At 37.5% G+C, this 26,006-nt stretch overlaps 1 protein-coding gene and 1 pseudogene across 4 annotated transcripts; both read left to right on the top strand.

Moving 5' to 3' along the window:
* The first annotated feature begins 383 nt into the window (after positions 1–383).
* Positions 384–21,853, top strand: LOC140796819 (myosin-2-like). 4 transcript variants are annotated; one of them, XM_073149950.1, is made up of 25 exons: positions 390–488; positions 785–1,306; positions 2,740–2,841; positions 2,918–3,061; positions 3,163–3,313; positions 3,408–3,435; positions 3,567–3,732; positions 3,861–3,924; positions 4,058–4,071; positions 4,155–4,239; positions 4,789–4,892; positions 5,034–5,172; positions 7,334–7,452; positions 7,550–7,702; positions 7,786–7,875; positions 10,710–10,787; positions 12,163–12,321; positions 12,934–13,125; positions 15,083–15,288; positions 15,377–15,509; positions 18,426–18,555; positions 18,941–19,087; positions 19,176–19,291; positions 20,196–20,408; positions 20,863–21,853. In XM_073149950.1, exons 2-25 carry the CDS (start codon positions 818–820, stop codon positions 21,313–21,315), a joined length of 3,675 nt encoding a protein of 1,224 aa, XP_073006051.1. In that variant the 5' UTR covers positions 390–488; positions 785–817; the 3' UTR covers positions 21,316–21,853. The 4 variants fall into 4 exon arrangements, with proteins under 4 accessions (XP_073006052.1, XP_073006050.1, XP_073006051.1 ...); XM_073149951.1 differs by having other exon boundaries at positions 384–1,306; positions 4,170–4,239; XM_073149949.1 differs by having other exon boundaries at positions 384–1,306.
* A 2,208-nt stretch (positions 21,854–24,061) lies between these two features.
* On the top strand, positions 24,062–25,743 carry LOC140796019 (UPF0481 protein At3g47200-like; annotated as a pseudogene).
* Positions 25,744–26,006: the final 263 nt, after the last annotated feature.

Below are 26,006 nucleotides of genomic sequence, written 5' to 3'. Positions count from 1 at the left end.
AGGAGGTGGTGGTAGCGAAAGATTAAACTCCCTAGAAACGTGCACATCCGAATGCACGTGTCATGCGGACAATTTGCCCGTCAAATTTAGAAGGCTGTATCCTGTTTCAATGTAGACAGCGAGGTCTGCCTATTCATAATAATAATGCTACGGCCTACGTTTGGGGTTGTGGGGGAGCACTAACGGGAGGGTAATATTGTCATTTAAACTGCACGGAGGTCGTCGTTTCTGGACGTTACAGACGCGCACCTGCCGCTTTAACATCCAACGGTTTAAACTGACCACGTAATCGAAAGACCGGTTCATCTCCCCCGCGATGTAATTTTCGCGAAGTTAGAGGACTTTATCTAGACCTTTGTTAGTCTCCTTAATCAAATAACGGGAGACAGGGGGAAGATAATAAAAAGGAAATTTGAATCTCCGGGGAAGCAATTCCTAAATTTTCCAACTGCCCACCTCGCCAACGGACGCCAAATTATTAGCATTAGGTTTTGTTTTCTTGGTCTTAATTCTTTGTAACTTATTAACACCCATTTCCCTTTTCCTCTTGGAAATTTCGTAAAGATCGCAGCTTTTTCAGTCGCTTTGCTGATTCTTACTTGACCGGGTGTTTTTATTTTTTGGTTACATCGATACTCACTGTAAAATTTATGTTATGAGGAATTGCTGCTTTTCTTATTCAATTCTGATATTCTTCGTGTGTGAGCTCTTAAGAGCAGTTGTTGGAAGTATTTGAGAAAAGGTTTGATTTCTAGGGTGTATGATGAGAAATTTGTGGTTCTAGATTTATGGTTCTGTGAATTCGGTGTCTGGAGAGATGTTCTCGGCCTCCGCAAATGGCCATTTGGGGCTTAGGAGCTCCCTGGAAGTCATGCTGGATACAATCGGGCAGAGGGAGGAGCAGCAAAAGGATATGCCGCCGGCATTGCCAGCTCGACCGACCTCGAGAGGCCGCCTGCCCACTTCGAGAAGGTCATTGCTCGTAGGTCTTAAGGTTGAAAATGGTGCATCCAAAAGTTTAGTAGTGGAATCTCCGAAGAGGGAAAAGAAAATAGAGGATCAGGCTTTGAGGGAAGAAAAGGAGATCGTTTTCAAAAGTGGGATTTTCGGAAGCAAGAAGATTTCTAAGGTGGAGCAGCCGGAAGAATCTCCTTATGCTAGGATTCTGGAATTAGAGAATTCTGAGGAAAGAATAGAGGATGCGGCGGTTAATGGAATGACCTCTCCTGCTGTTCCCTCGTCTTTGGCAGTTTCACTTGATGCAACGTTGAGTTGTGCTGAAAACATAGATTACTTTCTAAAGAAGGTAAGGATGTCTGTTGAGATTTCTGTCAGCTTTTAAATGCTTATCTGCTTAAATGCTTATGAAAGAAGCTTGTAATACTTGCATTTACTGGCATAAGCAAGATAGTTCCGGTGGCTTTCTGGGCTTCAGTATAAATCAACTTTAACAACACTAGTATACTGGAGAACAACCTCTTGTCATAAATAAGCATATATATGTTTTGTATGTAGAACAGGAGTAGAGGAAATATAAGTACCTAAATAGTCTTAGCCGAAACATCTTACAAAGTGTGCTGAAATGGACTGTCTCTGTATATATATTTTCTTCAATACCTACAGACAAGTGTTGCTTTTCATGGAGCGGCATTCAATGTCATCTCAATTGATAGTCAGATTCCCTGTTGATAATTTACTCTAAATTATAAGTGAAACATCACATGTTTATTTTCTGTTAAAGTTGTTCTGCAACTTTGAATCTCTCACTTACTTCTTTGTCCGGAAAGGAAAACACGTGGTTCTATTACTTGAAATCAAGTCTTCTGGAGAGAGTGACTCATATTCTCAGGGCACCGAGGGCAGATAGACAAAGGGAAAGTTGCCTGAAGGGGTGGAGCACTGCAAAGCCCCCACTGTATGATAAGGTCTAGTTTGGGTTCGTTTTCAAAGTCTTAGTTTGTTTTGTTGGACTAAGCTCCCATGGATATAGGTAATTGTGAAACAATGCAAAATTTATGTCCACCATTCTCATTGCTACGCTCTAGATCTAAGACTCTTTGTAGTTATCTACTACAATTTAAGGGCTTACAGAGCTACAAACCGCAGTCCGTTCTGTAGACACCTAGTGCAATAGTCCAACAAGTTGATTTTTAAGTTCTTTTGTAAGTACCTCATATTGTCCTCCTTTATATGAAGCTAATTTCCTGCGTCTGATGTTAGTTGTCCTGTGATATAGTTGCTCAACGTAATAAAAGAATAAGGATGATTGAACAGCAAGTAAGAGACGCCTGCTGCTTAGACAGATGCTCCTGGAAATAAAGGCAATTCAGACATAACTAAAAGATAGCATATTGAACAACAAAATGTATAAATATTCTTTTAGTCTTTTACCACAACCTTAGCCAGTTGATATAGAAAGTTCAGGATGACTGCATAGATGCTTAGATCCATTTGCATGGCCATGCTGAAATTTGGAACAATAAGCACTTGTGCAAATATTTCTGATATTGATATTTGATTAATTGTTAACTTTATGTCTAGCATCAGGCGCAGCTTTTGTCTGTTACAGTTCTAATATTTAAATTCATATGCAATATTTGATATGCTCAGCAGAGTACTACCACAGTTTTAATTACTATTACTCTCTTAGATGTTAACGGATTTTAAATTTTGATTCCTCTGTTTAGATTGATTAATTTGCTTTTATATTTTCACTAGTGTTGCTTTAATTTATTTCAGAAGTTACGAGTTTGGTGTGGCCTCCAGAATGTCAAGTGGGAATTAGGGAGTATCCACTCAATTTCAGGAGATGATGTTCATGTTTTGCTATCTGATGGCAAAGTGCGGTCCTTAGTCTGCAATTTCTTACATAGGCATATATTAGATCAAAATACTTATTTAAGATTCTTATGCCTAGGTTTTGACAGTGTCCTCAGCAGATCTGTTACCATCAAATCCAAATATCCTTGATGGCGTGGATGATCTTATACAGCTTAGTTACTTAAACGAACCTTCTGTTCTACACAATCTTCAGTATAGATACTCCCGTGATCTGGTTTATGTAAGACTGTCATTAGCAGGCCTTTCCTTTACTTCCTATTGGCTTATGGCTTATTCAATTTCTTCCTGTTTTTCTTAGTTTGCTTTGCTTATCTTTTGCAGACGAAAGCAGGGCCTGTTTTGGTAGCAGTCAATCCATTTAAAGAGGTGCCTATTTATGGAAGAGATTATATTGCAGCTTATAGGCAGAAAGCTGTGGAGAGTCCACATGTATATGCAATAGCAGATACTGCTTTTAATGAAATGATGACAGGTAGATACTTGACTCCTATGCATTATCATGCATCTTTCAGTTGGTGTAGATTTGGTACGAAAACATCTTATACAGTACTTTTTGGAAATTGTAGGTGGGGTGAATCAATCCATCATCATAAGGTACAGTATTTCTCTTAAGATAAGAATGATTGTTGTGCCTCTCCATTTATCTCTTTATTATTAGCTTCTGAATTTGAATTGGTTATTGATGTAATTCTGAGTCATTTGATAACATCTGTGCTATGTTGCAGTGGCGAAAGTGGGGCAGGAAAAACTGAAACAGCGAAAATTGCAATGCAATACCTGGCTTCTCTTGGGGGTATCAGTGGGATAGAACATGAGGTTCTGCAGGCTAATTCTATACTAGAGTCATTTGGAAATGCAAAAACTTTAAGAAATGACAATTCAAGCCGATTTGTGAGTTCCTTGATGCATAACTTATAATTTTGTTGCAATATTTTGGATCAAGAGACTTGTGAACCCCATAATTTGCCTCCATTATTTTCAGTAATCTAGATAGCTTCTGTTCTCTCGACGTAATGCAGGGAAAGCTAATTGAGATACATTTTTCTGCAAGTGGGAAAATATGTGGTGCTAAAATCCAGACATGTAAGCATGTTTGGCTATTTACTTCTTCAGTGAAAATGTACAAATATACAATGTATTTTTTTGGTAATATTTTGAGTTAATACGAAGTTCTTTTTGACATATCTCTTGGCCTTACTTCAATATGCTGGGACAGTTCTACTTGAAAAGGTACCAAATCTCCAACTTGTAATTCAAAACACATTAGTATATGATTTTCCATAGTTTAAGAATCCTTAATTTTGTATAAGCAGTCAAGGGTGGTTCAGGTTGCATCAGGGGAAAGATCATATCATGTTTTCTATCAAATTTGTGCTGGAGCTCCTCCCTTCCTTAGAGGTGATCAAAATGTTATAGTTGTATACTTGTATTTCATTTGATAAGTGCTTTTACTTGGTCCAAATATTAGTAAGCATGTCAACCAGGATAGTCAGCTTGCAAGTTGCTATATCTTGGCTCGTTTTTTTTATCAGTTTGAGGTTGCCAGTTTATGAGGATGCCGAGTTCGAGCTCATTTAATAAATAAAATGAGCTCGAACTGACCTCAGCTTGCGCAAGCTTGTCTAGAATTAGCTCATGCCTATATTTGCAAGTATACTTTTTATATTCATATACATATAGATATAGCTGTACAGTCCTCTACATTTGTATGCATGGACAGCTGTATTTATTAGAGATGGTAACATCTGTTGTTGACCCGTTTCATTGTGTGAGACCAGGTTCTGATCATGAGAAGAAGAAATATGTCCTTCTATTTTTCCTGACCTGTGCCAACTGCCAAGTCTATTTTGTCCCACACTGGGAAACTGTGATCTACTGTCAGAAGTTATTTGTTATATCATAGATCTCCCATTTTATCATACAGCAAGAATTGATCTTTTTCTGCAGAGCGATTGATTCTTAAAGCAGCCAACGAGTATGAATATCTGAAACAGAGTGGTTGCTTGAAAATTGTTGGTGTTGATGATGCTAAAAGATTCCAGATGTTGATGGTAATTTCAATTTTCAGGATCCTGTTCCTGTTTGAACAAGTCTGACCTGACGACTTTCTTGCATCATTTGCATACCTTGTCCTCTAGTGCTGCTCGTTTCGTTTTTAATTTTGTTCTTTCTCGCCAATTGCATTTCTCCAGGAAGCATTGGATGCTGTTCAAATATCTAAGGAAGATCAAATAAAAGCGTTTTCCATGCTTGCAGCAGTCCTGTGGCTGGGAAATATTTCTTTCGCCATAACAGATAATGAAAATCATGTGGAAGTTGTTCCAAACGAAGGTACTGAACTGAGGTTTTCATTTGCTGGAGCTCTATGTTCATGGTTTTGTCTATTTCCACATGTTTGTCTTAAAATTTGTGAACCCTTTGTTTTCTCTTTTTTTTTTTTTGATGTACTGTTACAACCTTTCACACAGTCAGTTTGTGTAGCTATTTACTCTTGTCATAGTAAATTATAACTTAATTCACTCTTATGTATGGAAGTTAAGAGTGTAGATCAAAGGCAGCGATGACATTAAGATCATATCTTAACAGGGAATCAATTCAAACGTGTAGCCACAAATATTTCATGCCAAAGGCAATGCAAATACATTATAGTATGACATCCTTGTACTCTAATATCTATAGTAAATGTTGCACAAGCAAGGAAGTCATCCCAAATCCAAAAGATAAATGCAAGAAGAAGCTGTAAGCCTAGAAGGCTAGGACCTTATTAACTGGAGGACATTTCACTCTTGTTAAATCGGTGCTATCAGCTATTTCCACCTACTGGTTGGATTGACGCAAGGCAATTATCCTTTGCCACTTTAGGTTTGCCCTAGACTTTCATCGAGGACTCTTTTAAGGTTATTATGGAAGGAGAGGAACAATAGGATTTTCAAGTCTGAGGCACATACTCCTATGTGATCTCTGTTTCTGAGATGTGGTGCCAATGGAGCCTGCGCTTTCCCTCAGCTTTCCTTGTAGACTTTGACTCCACCTCCCTCTTTTCTCTGTAAGTTTTAGGGCTTTTGCCGGATTTTTTCTTCTCTTTTTTTAATAAATCTAACTGGGCTAAGCACACTTGTTCTCAAAAAAAAAAAAAAAAAAAAAATTTAGACCTTACAAATATATCAATATTGCAGGCATCTTTTAGGTTGAAGCATTCTTATTAGTTTGTATCGGCATTGTTGTGAAAAGCTATTGCATAGACCGCACATGTGACCATGCATTTGGTGGTGTTAGGTAGTGGAATTTTGTGGTCCTTTAATGTGGCCCAACCACATATAGGCCTTAGATGCAGACCACATACCACAAACCACAGACCATAGATCACATATGTGGATGCATCCGCATATGCTTCATTTGCATAGACTGCAGATCTGCACATACTCTATTCAAGCTTGGCTCGAAATTAGTTTTGAACCTAATCTAACGCATCAAACCTAAATTGATAAGTTTCAATTTGAGCCTATTTTGAGCTCGACCTCCAAACGAGCTGCTTGATAAGCAGATTCAAGCTTGAATCAAGCTTTGAATTTAATCCAAGCCTAATTCGAACCCAAACAAGAGATTGGAACTATTACTTTATCGTATGAAGTATGAACTACGGATACTAATCGGCATGGCATGACACATGCCACGGCACTTGCCGATTGTGTCGCAAGAGTGGAAGAGGAAAAGAGGAGAGAAATAACTCACCTTCACTCTTTGACCACGTCGTCGCCCATCGTTCGCATGTCGAAGCTCATCGATGAAGGCATCCCTCGCATTTGACGCGAATGTCCTAGCCCGAGAAGGAAGAAGGGCTCGAGTGGGTCAGGTCGAGTTGAATAAAAACTTAAGTTGCGGATCCAAACCCAATTTGACTTGACCCACCCGAGCCCTTCTTTCTCCTCAAGCTAGGGCATCTGCGTCGGATGCGAGTGGAGCCTTCATCAACAAGCTCCGGTATGAGACTGGTGGTGACGAAAAGCTCAATGACGAGGTTGACGGCAATAGAAAGCTTGACAACGAAATTGACGGCAAGTGAATCCAACTTGCCGGTACGCCGCTGGCTTGGTAAATGCTGATCAACACGGTTATCATTGGTATGAACCATTAGATCTTGATCCAACGGTTCCTATTACTGTATATATATTATTAAATAAAATCAAGCCTTATTGAACTGGCTCATTATCAAGCTTGGCTCGAAATTCAGTTCAAGCTTTATCCAACTAATCAAGCTTGACTCTTTTCAAATATGAGCTGAGTTTGATTGAGTTGAGCTAGAGCCGGTTTGATAACTTTGACAGCCCTAGTCATAATGTTGATCTCTTATTAATGTGTCCAAAAGGCCTTCACATTGCTAGGAAGCTTAGCAATGAACTGTCAGGTCCAATATCGTTTTATTTGATTGTGTAAGTCCTCTCATTAAAGGAAATTTAAGGCAATTGATTTTGGTCATGTTGTTCTTTTATAGGATTAGCTACGGCAGCAAATTTGTTGGGCTGCAAAGTTCCTGACCTGATGCTAGCTTTATCAACTCGTAAAATTCAAGCAGGCAAAGATGACATTGTCCAAAAGCTTACGCTACTGCAGGTGAAGTTAGTTTATGTTATACCTCGATATCCTATCCATCCTAAGCATATCCGATAGTCTTTATGGCATGTTCCACCTTTTTTTTCCCTTCCTGCAGGCCATTGATAACAGGGATGCACTAGCAAAATCAATTTATGCCAACTTATTCCATTGGCTTGTTGAACAAATCAATAATTCACTTGAAGTGGGAAAATATTGCACAGGGAGAACCATAAGTATTTTAGATATATATGGATTCGAATCCTTTCATGTACGTATTACGCGATAGTACTTGTCTGCTGCTGGTTTGTTGATCAAATTTCCCTGTTGAAGAAACACTTTATACTGCTGCAGAAAAATGGATTTGAGCAGTTTTGCATAAATTACGCTAATGAGAGACTGCAGCAGCACTTCAATAGGCATCTGTTTAAGCTTGAGCAGGAGGTAAGCATCTTAATATATTATTTTCTAACTTCTGGTTTGCATGGTGCTAACAGCTTTAAGCCAGTTTAAAGTTTAAACATAGCCTTTCAGGAATCACGTCCCTGGAGGAATATATTCTGTTAGATGATAATATAACCATTAAATATATACCTATCAAGTATTTTTTAATTTGATGTTGCTTTGCATTGACCTTCTTTTCCAAGACATTAATTCTCAAAATTAGCTTCGATGTTCTTAAGTTTCACAAGTTGGAAAGAAATTATTAGATAAGAATTGCCAGTGTTTAGTCATAGTATTGGTTGCACATTTTACCACAAAATTCTGTAATGAATGATCAGAAAGAGTATTGAAGATGTTGTACATGAGATAAAAAATATTAGAATATAAAACTATAAAAGGTACTCAGGACTTAAAGAATGGTGCATGCTATTTAGTCTATAGCGCTAAATTAATGATTTGCCAGTAATATAATATGAGATAGAAGAAAATAGAATATAAGCAGGGATACATTCAGTCTGTTGAATTTTATGCACTTCTACAGAAGCTTCCTTGCTCCTCCTGATCATTCATCTGTCTTTCTTTATCAGAGAGCGTATTATGTTATTGAGTACAGTTCTTCCAAGATTTTGCTTCCTTAATATTCTTAGTACTTAATCGGTTATTCCTAACTTCACTCATTTCTGATTTTTAATTTCTTTTGCTTGATTGGATTGTTTTCTTGTGGTATATGATCTGTATCTTGGTATGTACAATTTGCCTACTTTCAAAGGATTTGGTTCACCTTCTACAGTTTATTTTACTAGGGAGATAACATCATACTCATACATTCTTATATTATAGTTCCATATCCTTGTTAATGTTCTCTTTTATGGAATAGCAATTTTCCAGCATGAATGGCTGTCAATTATTTAATAACTACTGGGAAAATGCCTTGAAGACATGAACTTTTCGTCTTTTCACCTACTGAATCATGATATAAGGGCAGAAAAATCGAAGTAAGAATGTCCCAGGGTTTTACATGCTCAAAAATTTGCAGATTGATCCAAGTCTCCTTTACAATAATTCAGCTCGATCAGTTTAATGTTATCTCTCCTCTCCTCTCTGCACTACCTGAAGTTCCTTCCCTTCCCATGTCTCCTTCAACGGACATAAGCCGCCCCAACATAGGAGGCTACAGTTGCCACAGTTGTCAGTGGCCTGCTTGAGCTCAAATATGGGGGAAAAGGCAGAGGCTATCGGTGGGAGAAGGGATTCAGTGAAGTTCTTGCATATGGGGACCTTGAGGGACATGGTACTATGATGATCACTAGGCCAGTGTCATTGTTAATGACAGCAAGTGGCCAAGAGTTAATAGTGGAATCGAGCTAAGCTTGATCGAGCCTATCTATGATCATATTTGGAGCTTATTTTGAGCCAAGCTTGAGCCTTAGCTAAGTTGTTTGATAGCAATAATTCAGAAGAATTCTGAATTAAAAATTAAATCATGCTAGGGTCGATCTCGCTTTATACAGTTTGCATTGGATTCAATTGACTACAATTGGAAAAGCTTGAAATTTGAATTTGAACTAAGATACCACTAAATCAAGTTTACGCGTAGGTACATAATTCTGGGTCATACTATGGATCCGAAAATTGGCCAATCCCGAGTCGAATTGGTTGATTTGGGTCGGGATCGGCCATAACTGATCCCGATCAGACTGGTTTCGGTCCGGTTTTGGTCGGTATTGGTTAGTTTTGGTTAGTATTGACTAAAATTAATTTTTTTAAAGATTTAGGTAGAATCTAATTCTTTTACATGTGCCAGATAGTTTCGGTCAGTGAACCCCTCTGGCTTGTCCACACTTTTGTAAATTGAGATGAGTTTTTTTCTTATTTTTTTCCTTATTTTTTACCCACTTTTAAACTTATTTTTTTATTACTGCTATAAAACAATAGTATAGAGATCTCTCTCTTTATGTTGTTTTACAGTAATAATTTAGGAATACAAAAATTTATCCAATTCAAGTCGAAATTCATTACTGTATTGAGTGAGTTTTTTCTTTAGCTTCTAAAGTTCATATGTGACTATTTTTTTGTTGTTTTTCTGTTATTTTTTTTTATAAATTTTTAGATTTTTTTTTTGCATTTTAAACAATAATTAGAATATTACGAAATTAAAAATAGTTTGATCCAATACGGACGGCCGATACGTATCGTTTTTCTAACTTGATCCTGATCCCAATTTTGATACCGAGTTTTAGAACCTTGGGTCATACATATTTTTATATAGATACATTCATGCTGTATGTATTTCGAGGACTGTTTTTTTTTCTTTCAAAATTCAAGCAGCTTCATTATTTCCTGATTGGCTTGAACTATCTTCGTGCCTAAGAAGTAAATTGGGCCGAGCTTGAGGCTTGATTGTTTTGTCAGCCTTACTGATGAAAGGGTAGAGTTCAGGTCTAGGGAGCTTCGCCATACTTGATCCTCGTCATCAGTGAATGAGATGGAAATAGAGGGACTTTTGTGTGGTACTGGAATGGAGAAGGGGATAAATAAGGGACTTGAGGCAGCGCGCGGATTGGGGGATGGGGCTGAGATGATTTTTGTTTGACTGTTGCTAATTGACAACCAAAGTCTCAGTCCATTGCTTAGCCATTTATATGCTCAAATCAGTAGAACTCCCTGGATGACACTCTAAAAATGTGTCACCCTTTTTTTTTGTGTATGTCGGTATTATGGGCCCATGACATTTTAACTTCATCAAGAATATGGTGCTTGCCATTGGGATATTCCTTTGTAAGATGTTGCATTCCAACATGTGTTTCTGTTATTCACGAGTCCTCTTTTTGCAGGAGTACACTGAAGATGGAATTGATTGGACCAATGTTGATTTTGTAGATAATGCTGATTGTTTAAATCTCTTTGAGAAGGTTTGTTTTGGAATGCCGCTGTGACACTGTCTATATTGTTAAATGCTGACAATAGTTATGCTGATCTTATCTAACTCTTTTACATGTGCCAGACAGTATAGATTTCGTGCTTAGAAAGTCAAAAGCAGGGCATATTAGACATCAGTAAATTTAAGTTGTCACTATTGTATAAAAGAACGCTGAAAAATCCCATGCACAAGACGACAAACAAGAGCTTTAGTCCTAGTCATAATGCAGGCCTCACAAAGTGGTTCCTGTAGGGACGAGTTACATTTCTATCATTTCCACTTTTCTTTTGTCCCAGTTACAAGATTTCCATAATTATAATAATGTATAGATACAAGAGTTAGCATATGAAATTACTTATCCCGAGTTTTCTTAATATCGGATATGATGTGAATTGAATAGAAAGTATACCATCTGTTTTGTATACGTAGAAATTGATTGATATCACTCACTTTCCAAGAGATACACATAGAATTTTGTCAATTTAACACCCATCTATGTGAACTAAATAGAAGTTATACCATGTATATCTTGGCATTTTGCTCACTGAAGATGTAAATTGACATCTGCAATCACCTTTGGCATGCTGCTAGAGTTAATCTACTACTGTCTTTATTTATATGTCTGAGAAAAGGGGTTATACAAACCCAATTTTAGATAAGATGCTTAAATCAAACTGCAGTAGAGTATCCACATCCGGCTAAAGTTACTCACAGGAGCTGGATAAGATGACAATACCACCATTCATGTAGTTTTCACCCCTGGTCCTGTTCTGCGATTTATAAATCTAGGCTGGCCATTATCTCTTCAGGATTCAGTTCTTGCCAGTGTCAGTAATTTGTAACTTTATGTACTTGCATTTTGGTTAAACTTATCTTGGAGCCGAGAGCTTAGCACTTTTAGAAGAATTATTGTTGCTCCTATGTTCAGTTGACATGATCTTTTTGAACTTGCAGTATTTTGTACTTTTATGGAAGCATCAATTTATTACTTGGCTTCGAACAAGCAAACATAATGTTCAAGCTATCCAACTAATCATTTGAGAACACTTTATGCAGTATCAGTGTCTTATTTGGATTATAAGAAATGCCAAAAAAGTACAGATGAGATAAGGATTTCAGCTTGGATATTATTAGGGAAATTTGGAAAAGTTGCGAGTATAAAAACTCACTGATAAATTGGAATGAATTTCTTATTATAGGAGCAATTTGCTTGATAGTAGGCTTGTAGCCTGATTGCATGGTAGTGATGACTTATAGGGTCATGATGTGCTATATTTGATTTCTACTTATGATTCTAAAGCATCAGACAATCTTCCATTATTGTCTTTCTATGTACATTTTGTGATTTTGCTTTACTTGCATGACAGAAACCACTAGGCCTACTTTCTTTGTTGGATGAGGAGTCTAATTTTCCCAAGGCGACAGATCTAACCTTTGCCAGCAAGCTTAAGCAACATTTGAGTGGTAATCCCTGCTTTAAGGGGGAAAGGGATTGTGCTTTCCAGATTTTCCACTATGCTGGAGAGGTCAGACATTCCATGGGACTTCTGCTACTTAAAGTTTTATTCCTTCCATTTAGTTGTATCATGTTTATGCCTTACAAGTACCATAGCCATTGCATTTGGACACTAATTGAGGCCATGAGGCCAGGTTTTTGTGTGTGTGTGTGTGTGTGTGTGTGTGTGTGTGTGTGTGTGTGTGTGTGTGTGTGCGTTAGTTCAGGCTTTTCGTAAAGATATAGACCTGTAATTGAGTTTATTTAGTAAAAATATTTCCCTGCTAATTGAATTGGTTGGATTTTTGAGATACCGGAGTTAAATAGTTGTTACTATGTAATATTTTTCTTCCTATATTTTCCAGTGAAACTCTTTGGTCCTGTGGTTTTGAAAGGAGTAGTGAAAAAAGTCCCTAATTGACCTTGTTCTTAGTAATTAAAGGAATCATTTATGTAATCAGCATGTAATATAAAGAAGTCAATTAATAATTGAATGATGGCTACATTTTAAAGGAATGTTTTTGTACTTTTGTTGTCACTAACTGATCTTGGACATATCCCTTATATATAGACTGCTTGATAAAAGTTCTACTTGGTCAATGCTAATACCCAGTTGATTCTTTCGCTAATTTTTTGGTGTCAGGTTATGTATGATACAAGTGGTTTCTTGGAGAAGAATAGAGATCCATTGCTTGTAGGCTCTATCCAGCTACTTCTGTCATGCACTTGTGAACTTCCAAGGTTATTTTCCTCCCAAATACTTAATCAATCTCAGAAGAAATCCGGACGATCAAGTGCTGATGTCCAAAAACAAAGTGTTGCAACAAAGTTTAAGGTAATGCCTGTACATGAATAAGTACCTATCCTTTGTCAGTTGATATTTTTGTATAAAATCTGTCCGTTAAATGGTTGTATATAGTTACAATTTGTACATGTAAGTTCATTTCTGGACGTAACAAATCATACACTCATTTATGTGTCTATTTCTTTTCTTTTATCTCCATTTACGGATTTCATTCACCATCCGTATACTTATTTGGCCTATTTTCGTGAGATCATGGAAACATATTTGTTTGATTATGCCTTCAATAATTTAGAAAATTGAAGGTGTGTTACTAGTGCATTTGTAGTTTCTTTTTTGTATTGTTTTGTCCAACCAACAATTATTCCACCTCACAAGTTCCAACTGGATTATCATTTCCCTACCATCCACAAGTATGGCGAGTAGATGTTGAACTTTGAAGGCTTTAATTTTTTAGGAATTGTAAGAATGGAGAAGCACTTGATCTTTTCTCATTAAGAATAAGTATAAATACCAAGGTTCTAAAACTCGGTATCGGGATTGGCCATCCGGAAAAATGATATATATCGGCCATATTGGTCGTATCGGCTGTATTAGCCATCCGTATCGGATCATATTATTTTTTAATCATAGAAATTCTAAATATTATTTAAAAGTACGGGAATTTTTTTAAAAATTTAGAAAAATGATAAGAAAATAATGATTATTCACATATGAAGTTTAAAAGCTAAAAATTATATTAACTTATTCAAATTTTGATGAACACTGAGTTGGCTCTCCTTTTTTTATCTCTTTTTCTCTCTTTCGTTATTACTGTCAAGGCAAATTTATTTTTTTCTAATTTTCTTTCGTTTCTTCTCACTACCTTCTCTATCTCTTGTTGCCACAAAGTAAATTTTTTATTTTTATTTCTTCTCCTTCTCTCTCTCCTCTTTCTCTCTCAATCTCTTTTCCTCCCTCTCTCTTACTATCGCAAGATAATTTTTCTTTGATTTTTCTTTGATTTCTTCTCTCTCCCTTCTCTTTCCCTCTCAATCTCTTCCTCTCTCTCTCTCTGTGTTACTCCCTCTCAATCTCATCCTCCCTCTTTTTATCACTCTCTGCTCTCTCTTGCCTCTCTATCTCACTCTCTGTTACTGCAGCAGTAACAGAGATTGAAGGAGAGAGACGAGAGAGAGAGAGTGGAGAAAAGAAAGAGAGGAATAAGAAGAGAGAGGGAGAGAATAGAGGGAGAGAATAGAGAGAAATGAGAGAAATGGGGCACCGATGAGAGAAGAAAAAAAATTAGAGAGAGAAGAGAGATAGAGTGAGAGAAGAGAGAGGGAGAGCCCGTATCGGGTAGGATCAACTGATACAACCAATCTCAACCCGATACTGATCCGGTATTGGCCGATCCGACTGATACCTGGCCGAAACCAATTGGATCAAGATCGGCTGAAACTTGTATGATAAATACATGTATACATAGAGTAGGTTATCCCTCAGGTACAATATGGGAGTCTATATATTAACACCCCCCTTTAAACTTAAGGTGGATCAAACACAAAGGAGTTTGTCAATCAGATATTTAAAAGGTGGAGTGAGATGCAACTTAGTGAAAAAATCAACTACCTACTCTATAGATGATATATGAGGAAGATTGACAGTGTCAGCTTGATGTTGCCTAGAAGCTTTTTATGGTGATGTGTTTTAGGTCGTATGTTGTTGAGTCATCCCTTCATTATGATTACTTTGAATTTATTCTTCCAACATATCTTGGGAGTACTCGCAATATTGATATGATATATTAAAAATTAGTGATGAATTTTTATATCTATTGTGGTATCATGTCTAACAGTACATGTAGTCTTGTAAAAATATGCAGCAAACGTTTAATTTATCCATAAACAGATGCTTTCCTGAGAATAATGATATATTTCTTTATCTGCTGAAGTATTGCTTCAATCCCACTTCCTCTAGTGAAATCTTATCTATTTGTCATATGCTCTAGGCTCAACTGTTTAAGCTGATGCAGCAGTTAGAGCATACCACCCCTCACTTCATTCGTTGCATCAAACCAAATAGTAAGCAGCATCCTGGCTTGTATGAGTATGATCTTGTTCTACAACAGCTTAGATGCTGTGGAGTACTGGAAGTAGTGCGAATATCAAAGTCAGGCTACCCAACTAGGATGACTCATCAACAATTTGCAGAAAGGTAATTACTTTGTACCTCATAGATTTCCAATGTATGATAATTTTGTTTTAACTTCAAGTTTTAGTGACCTGCCCTTTTTTCTGCGTAGATATGGATTTCTTGCTTCAGAGAGAGCATCTCAAGATCCACTCAGTGTTTCAGTTTCCATACTGCAACAATTTAGTGTTCCCCCTGAGATGTATCAAGTGGGTTACACAAAGTTATTTTTCCGCACAGGACAAGTAATAAACTTTCTCCACTTCTTTAGTTTGCGTTTAATCACATGCCTTATTCAACATTTATTTGCAACTTGTTGGAGTTTTCTTAACAACAATCATATTATAGGTCTGTCCAAAAACTGAATAGTGCATGGTATCCCAAAATTTGCACAATGTTGCAACTTGCAAGTTGAACATGATGGTTGTTTTCATTGATTGCCATGCCAGTTGGAACAAGTCGACATGTACCAAGCTAGTGAATTGTCAACATCAATACAAGGAGAGGTACTGATTTGTACCAAGTGTCTTCTTAGCAACTAGCCATAAAGAATCTAGATCAAGGTTTTAAAACTCGGTTTTGTGATCAGAATCAAAATCTGCCGTCAGAAAAAATAATATATATTAGTTGTATATGTCGTATTGGTTGCCCATATCAGATCAGACTATTTTTAATTACGTAAAATTTTAAATATTATTTAAATACAGAAAAAAGTAGAAAAACTAAAATAAAAATTAGTCATATATGAAGCTTCAAAAGTAAAGAAAAAACTCATTTAAAACTATGGTGAATTTAAACTTAAATTTGATAAATTTTTGTACTCGTAAATTACTATTGTATAACAATAGTGAAGAGAGAGATCCCACTTTTCACTATTTTTTGTAGTAGTAAGAAATGAGAAGATAAAAGATAGGTGAGAAAGAGAGAGAAGATGATATGAGGAGAGAGTATATGAGAGATGAAGGGTAAAACTAAAAACTTGAAAATAAGGTAGCTAAGGTATCAATTAGTAATATCTCATAGGTTAAATACATTTTAGATTTGACTTGAATTTTAAAAAAAATCTAGTTTCGACTGATACAACTGAGACGAATTGGGCAATCTCAAATTGAAAGTAGTCACTAGATAGGTTTTGAGTTTGGATCAAGATCGGCTGATTTTAGGAACCATACTCTAGACTTGTAGGATGGCACGATGGACCAAAATCCTTGCTAGAGGGGCAAATTTAAGAAAAAAGGCATATAAAAACCGATAAAACTAATGATATTCTCTGAGGGTCTCATAGTTTGTAGGATAGGATATACTGGCAAATTGCAAAGAAATGGAGACCCAAGCGCTTCCAATTCATGCCAGAAGTCCCGCATATAATTGTGAATTGGTCTATAGATTTATCACCTTGTTGAGCGGCTTGTGCATCGGACAAAAGATGATATTCGCGAGCACCACTTTGTTCAACAAAGCTGTATTGAAGATAGCTCTAATGATCCGTCATAAGTAGTAAAATGAATAATATCTAGTTGAAGAACCTTATCGGTTGATGTAATTAGGTAGGCTCTAACATGTGGATCACAAGCCTTCCAAGCAACATATTCTTTAGTTACTTGTCCTTTCTCATCTAGAGCATTAGAGAGCGCATGATTGGATATGTCAAGATGACTCATGAGATCACGACCATCAAGTGCACTGTCTACCATTGCGAGAACAATACGGCTAGCAGCACTATCACAAACATAAAATCGGCGGATGGAGGAAGATAATCATGAGCAGAAACCATAACGATATAGATATAGGGATGTGCAATGACAAGAATGTGCAACAATCACAACTGTGATAATCTACTCCTTACAATTTATGCTTGTATACCTGAAAGAGCCTTTGATAATCTAGCAAAGAACCATCTTGCACGTCAATGCTGCTGGACAATTGATTGAAAGGAAGAGAGAAAGGAAAACAGCAATTATAAGGAGTTTGATTGGAAGAAAAATAAACTTGAGGGCTGTTGGAGTCATATGGGAAGTCTTGTGCAATGCTATGCTGGAGTCTAATGGCAGGAGAATAGGAGATCACGTGAGAGGGATTTCACCATGGGAATAGGATTTCACACAAGGTAAGCCTGACTGGATTGGTATTTCACTAGCAGGAAAGAGAAGCCTCCTATGCGCGATTATGTTGTAGGAGTCCAGCCAGTTGGAAAGGCCTCCATGTGTGTGGATTAAGTTGCTGAAGTCCGACAGGATCATAAATTCCTCCACACAATTAAGTAGCTGAAATTCTTGTCGCGTGAGGGATCAAATCGGGAAGACGTCCATGACAGAGGGAAGTCTATGCTGAACTAGGAGTCTGACGGCAAGAAAACAAAGAAGCCCTAAGTGGACTCTGTTATCATGTTAAAATAGAATTCTCTATCTTCTATCTCATTAAGGAGAGACCTATATACATGTAGATGAGGTATATTAACCCTCAGTCATAATGTAATTTATTATACATCTCCAGCCAGCAACACAGATTTTGCAGAAAATCCAGATATTGTTGCACATACCTTTATTATTTCCTAGCCTATATTTTTCCTTGCTAGATGGTTGTGCTAATACATAAATACAGTTTCTCTGAGATCTTCCCTACATTTGATATTTCATTAGCCTTATTACTCTATGTCTTTGCAGCTTTCTGATAATTCAATTATCCTAACGGAGCAGTTAAATATTCAATACATTTCTTTAGTTTTTTGCCATAAGAAATTTATATACAGCATTTTTTTATTCCCCTTGTCATTTTTTATCTTTACTCTTGATAGTCCAAATTTGATGTACTTCTGTAGTTTCCCTCTCCCTCTGATTGTTCAATTGTTTTCATGTAACCTTCCTTTTGAGCCGAGTTTATTTCAGTGTAGAAGTGATATATCTGGCCAGAATAACTTTTTTTATTGTAATCATTACCACCAATGTGACTGAATGCTTGTAGCAACAAATTTGAAGTCTGCAGGTCTTCTTTTTTTCTTCCTTCCTCCTTCAATCAGTTGGTACTTTCCTCTTTTTAATACTAGTTCTAGGATTCTATCTTTCTGGCGTTATGGAATCCCTATCTTCCATGATGTACTCTTTTTTCTCTTTTTTGTGCTGGATAGTATATTAGCATTTATCATGTTTGTTGACTTTTTATAGGTTGCAGCATTGGAATATGCCAGAAACCAAACACTTTGTGCTATCCTTTGGCTTCAGAAGTACTTTCGTGGTGTTTTAGCTCGTAGAAATTATCAAGGACTGAGGAAAGGAGCAACAACATTGCAGTCATGTAATGATTTATCTTTTGATGCTAATACACACTTTTTTTGCTAATTATAGTTTGGTTAATCTTGTTCATATATTTTTGGCATTTAATTGTCCAGAAATCTAGGCTTAAAGTTTTCTAAGAAAATCTGCAGATATTCAAAATGAGTCTTTTCTAGACACCTCCCCCTTCCCCAAGCAAGAAAGAAGTTTCTCCACATCAGCTCGAACACTTTTTTTTTCCATAAAATGTTCTTTTAGTTACCTTCTCTTCTGCATCATATGTCAACAAGTTTAGTGGGACATGACAAGCTCCGTATGGAGACTTTTACCTCTCAGTTTTGAGGGAAAAAAGCTATGATTTATATATCTTCACCTAATGTTGCTATATTGAAATCTATGCTATATAGTTGTAAGAGGGAAAAGAGCAAGGCTCCAATTTTATTTCTTGATCAAGAGATGGAGGGCAGCTGTTCTTGTACAAAAACATGTTAGAAGATGGATCGCTAAAAATTTGTTTGTTGAACAGCAGAAGGATATTATCCTTTTGCAATCTGGTAATGTTTTCAGTAACTTGTTAAAACTTAGAAGTACTACCGGGTAATTATATAGAATATATGTCACCATATTCAATGTTTTGTACAGTGATCCGTGGGTATTTGGTGAGGAAGCAATTTAAGGCTCTGAAATATCATCAGATTTCAAGGGCCACTGATGTCGAAGTTAAAAATGACATAGACAAGAGTCTTCCACATATCAAGGTGCCTCGTATGAATTCTATTTTTTTCTATGAGTGTTATGCTTGCATATCTCTACATCTTTTTTTTTTAATATTTAAAGTTCCTTTTATTTTTAATTAAGAAAAATATGGAGCGCTCTGTAGTTGTAGTTGGCAATTTGATGGACTATGAATTAGGAAAATCTGTTGGTAAGACTTGCTGCTTGCATCTAGAAAGTCATAAGTTCAGATCATGAAACAACTACTTGAGAAATGAGGATAAGTTGCTCACATACCTCCCTATCCCTCCATAGGTGGGAGTCTCCTGCACCTAAACCTCCTTTCTTATAAGTTACGAAAAATTCCTGAACCATGAATTTTAGTTTATGATCACATAATGAATGTGCTTTAAAATTTACTGGTCACTGTAAGCCCTGCTAGAGATGACATGAGTACAGTAGTGACAAGGGACCAAGGCATTAAGCTACTTGTTCTATTGAGATGGCCACCCTTCTTTGTCAACCAATTCTTGGTTCCAAGAGTGGATCCTGATGAGTACATGGACAAGAACTGCATTTCCGAGTTCAGTGTGCACAAAGATCAGTACGTTTCTTGTCTCTGTGGCTGGATACCTACAACTAGATTCATCACTTCAAATTCAGCTTTTGTTAACTGGAACGTTGTAAGTCTGCTTCTAGTTGTAGTTCTTCAAAGGCATGATACAATTGGTAGAGACATAAATGTAGAATCTAGAAGGGCCTTTCTTGAGTTATTGCACAAGTCACGACAGCTCTTTTAGTCATTGAAATTATACCTGTCAATGAAATCAAATCATAATTCTATATAACCAAAGCTGTTAATTGTGATAGACGACCAGCTAATGCATTTAATATAGAAATTTAGGTACATACATGAAAGAAGAATTTTTAATAAGTGTTCAATATCAGGAAATGAGTGAGGAACATCCTCAGGTTCAACCATCAGTTTTGGCTGAACTTGAGAAGCGGGTGTTGAGAGCAGAAGCAGCACTGCAGGAAAAGGAAGAGGAAAATGCTGATCTGAAGAAGCAAATTGAACAATATGAGAGGAGATGGTCCGAGTACGAGGCAAAAATGAAGTTCATGGAAGAGTCATGGCAGAAACAGCTCTCTTCTTTACAGGCATGCTTTATGGATCTTTTTGGGTTCTTTGCATATGTGAAAATGCTGTTCTTTTTTGGGCATTTTAATCGGTTCATAGGGAACACTCTCGGAATATTCTTTTTGTATGAAAAAAACCAAGATCTTCTTTTCCTTATTTACTATGAGAACTGTATTCATTAACAAGACCTTCACAGTTCATTGAGGATCTTGCGTTGATTTTCATCTTGCTGAACTGTCAGGCTTGACATTTAGTTATATCTAGAAAAAGGGCAAATCCAAGTTAGCATTCCTTGTTAGATAAGGAAGAATTTTTATGTTTCATTCTTATGGCGAAAATTTTGAATGAGAATATTTACTGCTGTTGATGATTGTCAACAATTTCCTACCAATCATCATATTGGCAATGTTTTTTATGCTCATTTACCCTCTTATATAATTCTACTTTACCGGACATTAGGATTGCAATGTGCAGGCGAGCCTTGCTGCAGCCAGTAAGTATCTTCCTTCTGATGATATCCAACCAGCAAGGCCTGATGCTTCTCCAATTTATGGGCACTATGACTCTGAAGATACAATGTCTGCTGACACCCGCACACCTGAAGGAACACCACATAACCAACCCAATGCTTCTGGAGATGGAGTGGTAGGAAATTCTGATGGGCAGCAGACTGGAATCAGCGACCTCGTTAAGGAATTTGATCAGAGGAAGCAGTTCTTTGATGATGATGCTGCATCTCTTGTTGCAACAAAGTCAGAGAATGTGGGTTATACATACGAAGAGATTCGGAGACTGAAAGCTCGGTTTTCTGCATGGAAGAAAGATTATAAAGCTCGGTTAAGGAAAACAAAGAAAGCACTTCAGAAGCTTGGCAATCATGAACAGAAAGCACACAAAAGATGGTGGGGCAAGAGGAAAGACAAATGACAATGTTTCGTCGACTGAATTATCTCCTCACGCTTCTCATGCATGGTGGCTGTTTTGTAATTTTCCACAGGAGATCGGCTTTTTCTCAAAGACTTGAAATCAAGGATGGGATTTTCAGCAAAAATAAGAGCATTCTGCTTTCTCTAGAGAAATCATATTATGCATACGAAATACCCACATTTCTCATCTCAGCCATGATGCAGAGATTGTATATCTTCATAATCTTCTTCTCCATTTTCTTTTTCTAAATTTGCCAAGTAACATAGAGTTAGAAGGTGAAAGAGAGGAAAATATAGACAGATACTCAACACTATCCACATCCAAGTAATTGTAGTGTAAGCATGTATAGAAGAAAATGTTGTCAAAGCAAGGGAAATTACAACATCTTCCTTTATGATTTATTGCTTAACTTGGAATATTATCTATTGCTTTTAGTCATTAGGTTAATCCATTAGTTTGATTTAGTGTGCTTGACTCCATACCATGCCATATGTGTATTTGACAGATTGAGGAAAAGCTAGTGAAAGGTTTGAAATTATGGACCATTGTGTTATTTGATTTTGATCTAAATATGCTACTATCTGTCTTGCAAATCTTTACTGTCTCATGCTTATTTTTTTCATGTAACAAAGGAGCGTTCTTCTGAGAATGACATACCATCATAAAGCATTCAGCAGCTTGATCCCAGGTAAACTTATCGGTTCTTTATACTTTATATTCTCGGAACATTTGTTTTTTTTTTTTGAATATATAGCACATCTTGGAGGACGAAAAGTTCTTTCTATGTTTTCATTTTGAGTTAATAACTTTGGTGATGAACATTGCGTGATCATTTTCATGGAGACAATTGATAAATGAACAGAATTGATGTTTAGTTTCCCTTTTTCATGTAGAAGTTTTACTAACAAAGATCAAATACTACTTTAACTTCTGTGGTTCTTTGTAGTTTAGGGATTATTTTCTCTTTATATGTACTCTGATTCAACATCTAGTGGCTACATGATAAGTTTTTGACACGTCAATTTATAAATGAGAATATGATAACTTACTGCTTACATATATCTAAAGCATGAATGCACAAATATTTATATATGGACAGAAAAGAGTTGGGCATATGTCTTAGAAAATCTTTATAGTACAGTTTTCAAAAATCTCCTTAAGTTGTGAAGAGTGTTGAATAAAACATCACATAAAACTATATATTTGCATCGGCTTTGATAGCTGTTGGGCCGAAATTTTGAATAATAATTTTAAACCTGTGGTCATGGATAGAGAAGAGACATCAATCAGAATCGTTAGTGGTTGGAACAGAACATGTCATGGAATATGCTGAAAGAATCAGGTACTATGTTGAGTATCTGTCATGATGGAAACCAGCACGATGTCATCAAGTCATACCCATAGGTAGAATAGAGACTATACGATGGGCATAATAAGCAGCTGCATTGCAATGGAGATGCTCTAAATTGTACTGACTAGAATGAGAAAGTGAACACAGAATTCCATTCTTATTACATTGCATTCGGCCTTAGCCTTTAGAGTAATGCACTTCTCAAATCCTAAGGTGAGCAACATGATAATTTACAGCAGGCTCCTCAGTTCATCTGATTGCTAAAATGTACGAGTAAATTAAGAGCCAGGCAGAGCTTCGTGGCATAGACCCAGTAATTGTTGGAAACAGGGTTGTCCAGATGATCCAAGAGGTTCTCCAATGGTCCTTTCCCAGTGAAGATTGTCTGGACAAAGAAGCTGAACGTGGAGAACATTGTGAGTCTCTCATTCTTGATTTCCTTCACATTCAGCTCAGTAAATGTCCGAGGGTCGTCTGCGAGGCCAAGAGGTTCAAAGTAAGTGCCGCCTAGATAGAGATTCTTGCCTTCCCCAACTCCAGGTTCACCAACCCAGTTTCAGGTTGCAGCACAAAAAGTTATTACAGATTGCCAGTTGATTCTGCTCATTGTACTCAACAAGGACTACAAAACCAAAGGAGAGAACAATCCATCTTGAGTTTTGCTTGCGTTGTTTGCAAGAACAAGTATATATATATTCTTGGGAGAGAGTGTTAATCTTGCCAACGTGATGATTTGAGGAGGTGTAACAGGTAGTGTTAATCTATTTTCGTAGAAGAACAATGTCAAAGTATACCACGTCAGCTCCAGGACCTCTTATAAAGAGAATGATTTGTTTCGTTGTGCTATGTTACCTCTTATAAAGATTCAAACGGGCGATGAGGCCGAGGATGACATCCTAGTGAGGCTACCAATTAACTGAGTTAAAGTTTATTCATCAGAAACCCAATTCTATGAGAAAAAAAAAAAGGGAAAGAAAGACATAGGCGGAGTAGTGGGCTAAGGTTTACAATATAAAAAATAGAACGACTTGTTTCATTGACTCGGAGATAAACAAGATTAATTATTCCGATCTAGAAAACCTTATTATAAAAGTAGAACAAAGTTGTATCCTTTATTAATTAATGCTTGAATGTGGCCAATGGAAACTTATCAAATATTGTAATCGCCCTACATTATTCAAAATACATAGTTGTCACTAAAGGATTGGTTTCATCGAAAAAAAACTACCATATCTGTTCACGTTACCTAACTAAATTTTAAAGCTGAACTGAGATGAAAAAGTTACCATTTTAGCCTTGCAAAAATCGATTGGAGTTTGTCTAAATGTTGTTACTATATGATATTTCTTGCATTCTTAGTGAGACATTGTTCTTCTAAGAAGAGTAGGTCTGTATTTCAGTTATTTTAGTTATAACTCTAACAACCTTGATATGGATGCTACTGACACGATCCTTGAGATCGCAGAGTTGGTCCGTTCTTTGTCGAACGATGAGGAGCGGCGAGAGAGGAGGAATTTCTCCATCTACCGCTTGCCCGCCCACATCCTGGAGAACTGCAAGAACTACTACGAGCCCAGGTTGGTTTCGATCGGTCCCTACCATCGTGGCCGCCCCCACCTTCAGGCCATGGAGGAGCTCAAGCGGCGGTACCTTGCCGACTTCCTTTCTAGATCCGGATCCGGTCGCAGTATAGAAAAAGATTACATCAAGGCTTTGATGCTAGAGGAGCCAGCGGCGCGGGGATGCTACTTTGAGAGCGTAGCGCTGAGGAAGGAGGAATTCGTGGCCATGTTGCTCCTCGACGGTTGCTTCATCATCGAGCTCCTCATTAGATCGTATGATGAACTTCATGGCCTGATCAGGGGTGATGGAGTCGTCCTCCCTGAATGGATGCAAGCACTCGTGAAGACCGACTTGCTCATGCTCGAGAACCAGATCCCCTTCGCTGTACTGAAAAGGCTGTACAACGTCATCTACCTACGATCAGCTGAGGTCGATGACTCAGAGTCTGCAGGTGGGAGTGCGAGTGCGAGTTCGAGTTCTTCCGACGTTCCTCAAGATGGGGTACAACCACGAAACCCAGGTAGCCAACCATCACTCACCCGACTCATTCTTTCTTTTCTTTTCTTTTCGACGGCGACGGCGACGGCAGGCAACCCGACCCAACTTTCATGGAGAACGGCATCTGCCACCTGCTCCATCTCTACCACCACTGCTTCGTGCCTCACATAGAGGGGCCTAGAAGGCGAAGTCTAGCAATAATAATAAGGGAGCCCACAGTCCCAAACCAAGAGGAGCCTAGAAGCCCAACCCATCTGTCGAAGCTTAGAATCCTGAATAGACGCTTCTGGAATATATTTGGGGTTTTCCATCAACTGGTGGGCCTATTTGCCATAATAGGCCCAGTAGGGATTTTCTATTACATCGTGATAGCATCCGTGGTCGAGTACATCAAAATTCTTTCGTTTGGTTCATTCGTTCAGTTAGATGAAACAACTTCGCGTAGGATGATTCGATGCGCTACCCAGCTGCAAGAGTTCGGTGTATCAATCAATAAAAATCACATCGCGAGAAGCTTTCTCGATGTAACCTTTTCAGTTGGATCCCTCAGGATCCCTCGTACCGTGGTCGACGAATCAACCAGATCGAACTACATGAACCTCGTCGCATTTGAGCAAACCAATAGTACAGTGAAGAAGGAGCTGACGAGTTATGCGGTGTTCATGAACTGCATGATTAGCAAACCAGAGGATGTCGTGATACTCCAGAGGGAAAAGATCATCGAGAACAAGCTACCGAACGAGAAGGAAGTTGTTCGCTTCTTCAACGACCTACGCGCGTGTGCCTATAACTATCAGAGCGACCATTTTAATGCACTGTTCCAAGACGTGAACAGCTACTGCCAAGCACCCTACCCAACTCTTAGGGCCAGCTTATTCCACAACTTCCACAGTAGCCGATGGACGATTATCTCCGGGATTATAGCACTAATCCTTTTGGGTTTCAGCACATACCAGGCCGTTATATCGTCGTTGAGCTATTTTAAACCCCGCAAGCATTGTGTTAAATTGTGTTGAATATGCATGTATTGTGTTGAATTGTTTCCTTTTTTTTCTTTCAAATATTGTTGTATCCAAACTCCAGCTTCTTCTTAAAAAAAATATAAATAAACTGCAGCTTTATTTTTCTTCTCTTATTAATCTATGGCTTATTGAATTAAAACCGTCATCAAGAGAATACAAATATTAAGCACTTCTGAGAATAATTTCTTACAGCCTTGAGTGAGGCGAGAATATTTCCTTTTGAGAGAGAGGCCTATCTAACCTACTTCGGAACGGGC

The sequence above is a fragment of the Typha latifolia genome, chromosome 10 (assembly GCF_019914945.1).
Source record: "Typha latifolia isolate L0001 chromosome 10, TyphaL0001v2, whole genome shotgun sequence".
In the NCBI taxonomy this organism is placed as follows: domain Eukaryota; kingdom Viridiplantae; phylum Streptophyta; class Magnoliopsida; order Poales; family Typhaceae; genus Typha; species Typha latifolia.
The sequence above is the reverse complement of the archived record's forward strand: the minus strand, read 5'-3'. Positions and strand labels throughout refer to the sequence as shown.

Bases quoted from the DNA above. Each gene is read 5' to 3' on its own strand.
- LOC140796819 (XM_073149949.1), top strand. From the start codon at position 818: ATGTTCTCGGCCTCCGCAAATGGCCATTTGGGGCTTAGGAGCTCCCTG. The intron at 2,842-2,917 runs GTGCGGTCCTTA...TCTTATGCCTAG, and splicing joins TTTTGCTATCTGATGGCAAA to GTTTTGACAGTGTCCTCAGC. The intron at 18,556-18,940 runs GTAATGATTTAT...TATGCTATATAG, and splicing joins AGCAACAACATTGCAGTCAT to TTGTAAGAGGGAAAAGAGCA.